We start from the raw sequence: 9681 nt of genomic DNA on the forward strand, positions 1-9681 counted from the left end.
TATAGTGATTTGCTTGGGGCACTCTTGCTCACCTTTGGGGAACCCCTGTCCTCATGCCAGGCAAATACACTTTAACCAGAAGTGGGAACTTACTGTTCTCTGCAGTCGGCCTCTGTGACCTTTTGGAGAAATCATTGCTGAGACTTATAGCCCCATGGATCAGCTGCCTGGAGCCAATCCTGACAGAGGCCTCCCTTTATCTGTAGGTTGCTTGTGGATCAGCAGTATACCCCCTGAGCTATCCACATGCCTCTTGGCTCACTGACCACCCCTGTCCCATGTGACTGGTTTTATGCAAATGTCATAGTAAATTGGCTTAGGCTGACCTCTTTTATAATCCTTGTTTCTCAAAATATTGCTATTTGATACAAAGTCCACTTATGTGCGGTAAACAGAGGAAGGTCATTCGTCCAGTTCTTAAAGTTTGCTGTGGTAGTGAGACAAAATTAAATGACCACTTCATTTCCATCTGGGAGTAGTGGTGGTGGGGAGGTACTGACCATGGGCAACTCTTTTCCTTGGTGCCCAGCCCACTGATAGGTGGTAGAAGATGTTCAATAAACATTTGTTGGATGAATGAGTGAATGAGTGGGGACCATTTCAAAGTAGGCTAAATTTTGGCACTACTCTCTCTGCATTCCTTCCTGAGCAATTGGCCTCCTCGAGTGGCTAGCCCCACAGGATCTGCAAAAACACAAGGGAAGAGAAAGGATGGGAATGACTGCCAAAGGAATAAAAGTGACAGCATTCAGTCCAGCTGTTTTTTGAATCATGAGCATATGTACTTTCTTCAACTAGCCTTAAACTGTTCACCATGATGTGTTAGGGGGAAATCATGGGATTTTGGAGACAAATATAGTTGTGTGTCAATCTTTGCTACTTACGTATATTCTACCAAGAGCAGATTATTTAACCTCTCTGAGGCTCAGTTTTTCTTCATTAGCGTGGAGAAATTGCCTTTTGTCTTCGAAGCTTGTTTTGAGGTAAATCACGTCATATAGTGTGTGTGTGTGTGTGTGTGTGTGTGTGTGTGTGTCTCAACAATTATAACTGTTTTCAGGTTTTTTTTGAATATCTTCTAGGTGCCTACGTCAGGGCTGGAGGGTGTATACATATTTTAATTAATCTTCTTACTGACTGTAAAAGGTATAGTACAATAGTATCATTCGCATTATACAGGTAATTGAGAGTCAGTGACGTAAAGGAATCTACACAATATTGCATAGCTAAGTGTGAGAACAGAGATTTGACTTGAAATTTATCTAATTCCTAAACTGAGGCTTTTTTTTTTTTAAGTAGACTTCACTCCCAGTGCAGAGCCCAGTGTGGGGCTCAAACTCACAACCTGTGAGATCAAGACCTGAGCCAAGATCAAGAGTCAGACGCTTAACTGATTGAGCCACCCAGGTGCCCCTAAGCTGAGGCTTTAATTTACCCTGATTAATAAATATTATTTCTTTCCTGCCCCAAAGAAATGAAAATAATACAATTTTCCCTTTCTAATTAATCTATTTACCTCTTCTGTAGGGTAGAATCCCTATCCCTGTAATAAACCCCACTGGGCCCAATAGCTTTGTTCATTCTGCTCACTTATTTAGAATCTAACTGTGGGGTCCATGCAAGTAGTGTTTTTTTGTTATCATTATTGAATGTCACATCTTTTCCAAAGATTTGTTCTAGGTTATTTCAGGTTAGATAGTGTAATACTAAAGTCCAGAGAAACTAGGGGATGCAGTAAACTTTTAGAGCCACTGAGATAACTCAGGTTTTCTATAACCCAACCCAAGGAAGAAAACAAGATACAGCCTTTAGCTATGTGAAAGTGCAGTGGTTTCCATCTTTTGTCATGAATACAGTCAGAGATTCTTCTGGCCATGTGTCTACATATGATGTCAGTGGGAATTTTTAATACTAAGGGTGGAGATGTCTAACTTGGATGATCTGACTTTGGAACTGTTAGAAGCTGGAAATGCTTTTAACCATGGCTGAGTCAGAAGGATATGAACCCTGGACTTATTCTGACAGTTGCCTTTAATTAAGTGAGCCTGACCTTATTAGATTCTGGCAAGGCAGCTATTTAGAAAACACTAATTCTTTGGAAATCTAGCTTTTCCAAGTTTTGTTTTTGCTCAGCATCTTGGATATTGTTTTCGTTTTCCATTTTCAGATTTATAATCGCTTAGATATAAATTGCTGTGGATTCAGACCTCGAAAGGAAGATGCCTGTGTACAGAATGGACTGAGGCCAAAGTGTGACAACCAAGATTCTGTGGCTCTAGCACACGTTATCCAGCGAAAGCATGACCCAAGGCATTTGGTCTTTATAGACAACAAGGGTTTCTTTGACAGAAGCGAAGATAACTTAAACTTCAAATTGTTAGAAGGCATCAAAGAGTAAGTTTTATGCGATAGTAACATCTGCAGGACATCACATTTCTGTTACATAAGTAGTACGGTTTTGAGAAAACTTAAATCCTATTTAACCTATTTAATCCTGATTTAACCCTTGAATGGCATTGTGGATCTGGAATCTGGGAATGGAGGTCCCGTAATGGGAAACAGACCTAAGCCAAAACGAACAAGATCACAGTCATGGCGTCACTATCACCAACCCATGCAACCTAGAAAACTCTTGCTACATTTCACATCTATCGTGTTGCTTGTCCCTCAGTGGAAATCCATGTGGGTAAGGGTGGAAGCATGCAGGGACCTCTGTAATAGGAATTGACAGAGCATGGATGAGCATGTGGCAGAAGCTCCATTATCAGGCCATGGGGCAGGGAAACTAACAGGCATGCAGATATTGACACGGCGGGATGTCCAAAGGCACAATAAACTCAAGAGACTTCTGGATGCAGTAGGAAATTAGAGCTAATCTGCTGACTAGGACACAGTATTAAAGGACAGCGGCCATTTAATTCAGGTAGAAAGGTTTTGGAACATTTAGAAATCTTTCCAGTAGACATAGACTATGGGGAAAAGTATCTTAAGCTTACCTATTTGGAAATAAAGGAAACTAATGGGAACCCTCCTATAGAGTCTGGGCTATTCAACCTTGGCTGCAGCCACTGAGGCTGAATTTCAGGCCCCAGCTCATAGCCACTCTTCTTGGTCTTCCTACCTTAGTCAGAAATCAGAGTTTCCGGGACACTGGGGTATGTTTGAGACTTGAAAATAAGGGGGTGCATTGGTGAAAGACTGAGCCAGCTGTGTGAAGCTAAGTGACTTCTAGAGAGCACATGGATGAGTCTAAAACTGAGGGTAGAACTCCAGTTTTCCAAATCCAAGTCCAAAATTTTCATGCAGTAACTTGTGTGGTTCATGCTGTTATTTTTATTCTTGTTAATAACACTGAGGCCTATTTCTTTAGTTCTTCCTAGCACTCCGAATCAGCTAATGTGTATTTTATGTACTTTCAAGACTAAAGGTAATACTGTTCCTATGAGAGTTTCATGAGCCCCAATTTCATGAGTTTTTGCCATGTCTTGCCCTGTTAATACTCGTTTTCACATGTCTTTGTGGATTTTAGGTGAATATATAGCAGATTCTTTCTTTAAAGTGTTAAACTAAGGAAATTTTATATGTAGAAAAAATTTACAAAATGCATCACTTACTGAGTTGATGTCATGGAGTCTTCTTAAATCTCTAAATTTTCTTTAGGAATTAGGAGTGCTGGAGAATATTGTCCATCCATTTTATACATTCATATTAATGTGAATACTGTTTTATTTATGCTTTCAAAGAAGATTTAACATTAAATGCAATATGAGGAGTAATGAGTTTAAAGTTAAATTTTCTTTGAATAGGTAAATCACACTTTGCAAAGCAAAAATGAGGACTTTGCTAGCCCAGATTTATGCATAGACTATTCCTATTAATCAATATAATGCACAGACAGGTAATTTTTTTTTTTATTTTCCTTTATGAAAAGGATTAGTCACTAACGAGATCCATGATTTCAACAGTTTCATCTCATACACTCTGACACAGCTAAATTAGTTGAAGGGTCATAGAACTTATATATCATGGATTATTAATATTTCATAGAGGAAAATGCTTAATTAATAATACTGTGGCCACTAAATTATATCGTACATGTCTCTAGGGAGCTAAGAGCATCTTATCAGCATTATTTAATTCCATTCTTACTCAGATTCATTAAGCACGTCCAGCATTGTGTCCTTTGGTCTTTCTGCAGCACTCATGCCCCTTGAATGCCACCCCTAGCTCACTCCACTGAAATTTGGAGAAGGTGTTTCAGAGGCCTGAAACTTTGGGCTATTTGTACATCTCAAACAAGCTTATATTCTTGTTTTCGTTTTTAAGGAGCAACTAAGTTTACTTGAAAATTACTATTAAACCCCCATGATTTTATTGTGCATTCATCAGTATTTGAATGAAAGCTGGATGGGGCCAATGGGAAATTCAAACATTCCTTAAGATTTTGAACCAGAAACTTGACAAAGTTCTTCCGATGATGTATGTGCTAGACCCTCTGTTTTTACTTTCTAAAAGAAGAGCAGGACATATTGCCCCTCTTAACCTAGTTCAGCAAGGACACTTCCGGATTGGCCTCAGGTTTTCCAGGGATGGTTCATTGTGGTATGCCTTGGCTCTAAAATTTGAGTTTTGCTAAATTTATTTGAAAACAATTTAATATTCCAGTTTAGTGACATGCTCCCAGATTCTCAGAATTCCTGAAGTATAATCTGAATCAGAAGCAATTCTTCATTTAATTGGGCATTATATAATGATTTCTTTCTTTTTTTACTACCTACATTTTGGATTATTTCACATTAAATTCAGGCGTGCATTTGTCAGCATTTTGCTTCTCACATTTTCTTGCATAAAACCCCACATTGACACTTATGAGGATACTATTCTACTTGACAGATTGAAGAGGTTTCCATGGGTGAAATGGAGCTTAAGACGGAGGAAAGTATTTTTGCCCAGCTAACAGAACTCTTTAATTCTGTGCCTCTCTTTGCCTACAGATAATGACCTTAAGTAAGACATTAGTATGTCAAGTTCTCAATGGAAAATTCAGCATAGAAAATTCAGTTCCCTTGAAACATATTCTTCTAGTATATTATTATTAAGAGAAGTATGTCAGTTTGACAGTGACAAAAATGTTTTCATTCTCCAGGTACCATTTGATAGTGTGATTTATGCCAGATTAATGAAGGGCAAAGCAATTGGGTAAGGCATAATATTTCTAAGCAATTACTAAGAATGAAATATCATTTTATCTTCTCAGGTTTCCCGAATCTGCAGTTTCTGTTTTGAAGAGCCAGCACTTGCGGCAGAAACTCCTTCAGTCCCTATTTCTTGATAAAGTTTATTGGGAAAGTCAAGGAGGTAGACAAGGAATTGAAAAGCTTATTGATGTAATAGAACAGAGAGCCAAAATCCTTCTCACCTACATCAACGCACATGGGGCCAAAGTATTACCTATGAATGAATAACGAAAGGATCTTCTGGCTAGAATACTAGATATATTTATGCATTTTGTTTTGTTTTGTTTTGTTTTGAAATCAGGTACACAAACCTCAAGTCCTTTTAGGAATGAGGCAGTGTGGAGGAAGACATAAAAGAAATGAATTTGACCAAGTGTATATGATGGATCTGAGCTCTATAAGCAGACTTAAAACCTTTTAAAAAACATACTGTTCAAAAAATATTTGTTTATATTTTTCTCTAACATCACATCATAGGAGTCTCAACATCTGGTTACAGGTGGCCGCAATTATTATTCCAGTTAGCTTTGTCATGCCATTTAACGGAACAGCGTAAACCAGAGGTGCGGCCTCCTTTAACAAGGCATATTTTATGCCATATTGACTGGTCTGACTGAGTACTGATAGGAATGGCTCTTGATATTCTTTGGTTGCTGATTGTTAAAACAGGGCAGCCTCAATATGACCCAGAGGCGATTCTGCATTGGAAACCTGAGGCTGCGATCTGCAAAAAACATCAGGGTATGCGATAATTCTACATAGAAATGGTGGGTTATTTGCAAAAGCACCAGTATATATTTTATTTTATTTTGTCTATAAATGATCAGCCATCTCTGATTCTGAGCAGCGAGAATCACATTTTCCATTTTTTAAATAAATTTATTTTGTTTTCGGTATAGAAATCATCCAAATCTGACGGTTTATATAGTAGGTAGTTTTGCTTTCTCAGTTTGAGTCCAGTTTATGTCTAGTGGCTTAGAAATTAAATAATTTTAAGGTACAAGTTACCTATTTGAAAATATAATTTTAGAATGCCTTTTTTAATGGATGCTCTTTTGAAAAATTTTGTCATTTTTACAGTGGATACACTATAGTTTTTGTATATTTTATTAATAATAGTGGATTTCTTCAGATTTGTTCTAATTATACTTAGACTGATTTAAATTGATCTTGCTCAGATATTGACAATAGAACCAGATAGCGAATGTATTTAAATATATTGTTTGGCTTATTCTAATATGAGAAATATGAACAAAATAAATTAAAACCTGACTCTTTTCAATTCTCCTCAATGACTAGAACTAACAGTGAATTTGGATACTATTCAGGCTCAAATAATTCTCCCCAAACTCCCTTTACCTTCATTTTAATTAGGCATAGGGACGTGGACATATAGTTTTCATGTGTTGGGTCTTTGTGTTTTGGCAAGATACCATTGCATTTTCTGTGTCCTAATCAAGGGCAACTTAATATCACCATAAATTAGAACTATTAAAGGCATTAAAATGAAGACTGTTTTTTTAAATATAACTATATATTCTAATTTATACAAATGTGTCGAGGCAAAATGTCAAAACAACATGGTAACTACAAGAGGTAGTTACCTTGGTAAGGCCAAGGAGAGAGGGGTCATTTGATTATCTAATTGTAACTTTTCTAGGCTCACATTCATGTACTGTTTTCTAGCATCCTTATTTGCTGGGCTGACCTTTGGAGAAGTGGTCTTCAGACCATTCTTTTCTTCCATTATCCCTCTACAGCTCTGAGTTCCTCCCTCTGATTCTACACACTCAGCAAACTCTGACTCTCCTGAGTCTCCTCTTTTACCTGATGTATTTGGGCTTTTTAAGTCCCCCTTTCCCTCATTAATCAGTATATTACTAGAAAAATTGGCCTAACAAAAGTTTGGCGACCCAGGTTTTATATTGAGCCATTGACTTGAAATAACTCTTTGTGAGGTTGCCTTATACCTTGCCTTATCAAGCTGGCATGTTTGCATTTTCATATGCTTTTTATGGAATATATCATCTTTATCTAAATTTGGGAAATTAATGGCGGGAATTCCCATCTCCTCAGAAAGGAGCTTTAATTTTGTGTCTCAAGCTACACTGCTTTTGGGCAGCCGGGTTCACTCTTACGTGGATCTAGCTTTCCTTATTTCCCTCCAGTTATTCTGACATGCTTAATATTAAATGAAAGGTCCGGGAACACATGTTGATTTTAGTCACCTTTGCTTTTTAACAATGTATTTTGTGTTATAATCAGTGAATAATTCATGCTGCATTATTTTTGAATAATGGATAGCTGCAGCGCCAGGCTTTTAATTTTAAGTAATGCTCTTTTCTCTTATTGAAACAATGAGAGTACGCAGAGCCTTTCAAATGCACTCAGATTATGCCCTGGTTTGGTTCACGTAAACATATTATGTGGTTTATTTATAACTTGATAAATTTAAAATAAAACAATTTACCTTGGCAGACATACAAAAGCTGATTGTTGTGTGATTTATTTTCTTTAAGCTGATAATATGCAAATAAATGCATATCTGAAAAATCTATAATAAAAATATTAGAAATTAAAGATGTGTGCTTTTTATTTTGTAAATGGGTTTTCTTTTGATAGATTACTCTTCTTCAGAAGTTAAGTATAGAAGACTGCTACCGTTGCCCATGGTGAAAGAAACAATTGAACCATTAAGAGTTTTATTGGATTGTGTTTATGTATGCATATATTTGGTATTGTTACTAGTGATATCATGCTTTCTCTTGGCGCATATACAACATTGTTTTAGGTGGTGTGCAAATTAGTTAACAGATGTCACAAACTGTGAGAGGTTAGTTTTTGTTTCTGTTTGCTGGGGGTGAGTCTTAGAATTAGAGTTACGGTTTTCCATAGAACATTCTTATTTATTAAGTTTATTAGGTACCCAGAAATTTATTGAAATATAAAATGTCTTAGGCTTATGTTCAAACATTTATGATCTCTGAGCCTGTATAATAGCCTGTTTATTCTGACATGCTTAATATTAAAGGTCCAGGAACACAGGTTTATTTTAGTCACCTTTGCTTTTTAACAATGTATACATTACATTATATCTAATGACTAAAATAACCTGGATATAGATTTATCTACAGTGTCTTATGACATTCTAATGTTTATCTCAGTGCAGAACAAGGTAGGGCACATTTAGAGCACTAGTCTGAAAATAAGATATGGAAATTGCACATGAGTCAAATAAACATGATAAAGACCCTCCTCTAAAAACTAGTATCATCAAGAATTAAAAACTTTTATTCATGAAAGACAATTTGACTTCTTAGAAAAGTTATCTGACACTTTGAAATAGCCAGAAGAGATTTTTGAGTGTTCTTTCAGTGCAGTGCTGGGCTTGCTTTTGTATTGAATTGTCTATTTAACAATGTTGTAGGGCAGAGGTCAACTTGTAGATTTTTATCCCATAGAGATGCAAATAATTTCTGCCTGGTGGAAAAGACAACCCTAACGGTTTTGCAGTTTATTACCCTGTTGGACATTGACCAGTTTTATATCTAGTCCAACAATCTTATCCTAACATTGCCTGTAGATACTTGGCTTTTGAAATACTCTTTGAAATGGTTTTACCATCTTACTGGTTTTCTCATTAATTTAATTGTTTAAATAAAATCTTTGACATATGTTCATTTTATATTTGCATAAGGATTGCAGTTTCATTCTTTTGAAAATTTTGCCTTTATAAACTTTTGACTACAGAGTCCTATTCTGTTTGCTTGATAGTCATGATTTTAAATTTTTGAAAATGTTATTTTAATAATCTTTCAAAACATTGTTATATACTTTAAGAACTGAAGGGTACCATGTGATTAGCGTTTTGAGCTTATTTTCCTTTAATCTTTTAATTTTTTAAAGATTATCAGCTGATTATCTAGTTCAAGGTCTGACTCAGAGGGGTTGCTGGCAGACTGTTTTGCAACCTAAAAATGCACATGGCAAGTGAATGAAGTCACAGAAGTCTTTTCTTACAACAACATTGCATATGGTTAACTTAGTTCAACCGTTTTTTTTCCATCTTGGAAAGTTACCTTTTTACCATTGTGATTCCAAAGTGCATTTAGTTTACTGATAAAAAAAAATGCACAATTATGTGCACATTAAGAAATCTCTATGCATCTCCTTTCTAAAAAAAGTAATCTGTATTTCTTAGCAGTACTTGTCAAGATTTCTAAAGCTTTTGAGACAAAGAGCTAAAAAATAAAACCTCCCTTGTCAGTGGCTTTAATCACATGCTGCAGAATAGCTAGCTGGGCTATATTTCAAAAGGCAAACTGGGCTGCAAAGAGTGGGACCAGTCACTAAATGAGACCGAAACAGCTGTGATTTTGCAAGATGTGCCAACATTTTCTTTAGCTCCAGGACACCAGACATTATTTGGCTCATAAAGTACCCT

General features: G+C 36.3%; 1 protein-coding gene across 6 annotated transcripts in view; it reads left to right on the forward strand.

The window, feature by feature from the left end:
* The window catches only part of GASK1B (golgi associated kinase 1B), a 49501-nt gene extending 41684 nt beyond the window's left edge, over positions 1–7817 (forward strand). For all 6 annotated transcript variants that reach the window (XM_047856449.1, XM_047856452.1, XM_047856451.1 and 3 more), the window contains exons 4-5: positions 2168–2394; positions 5258–7817. In XM_047856449.1, the coding sequence (XP_047712405.1) occupies positions 2168–2394; positions 5258–5465 (435 nt within the window). In that variant the 3' untranslated portion in view covers positions 5466–7817. The remainder of the gene's footprint in view (positions 1–2167; positions 2395–5257) is intronic.
* Positions 7818–9681: the final 1864 nt, after the last annotated feature.

The sequence above is a fragment of the Prionailurus viverrinus genome, chromosome B1, assembly GCF_022837055.1.
Source record: "Prionailurus viverrinus isolate Anna chromosome B1, UM_Priviv_1.0, whole genome shotgun sequence".
Lineage (NCBI taxonomy): Eukaryota > Metazoa > Chordata > Mammalia > Carnivora > Felidae > Prionailurus > Prionailurus viverrinus.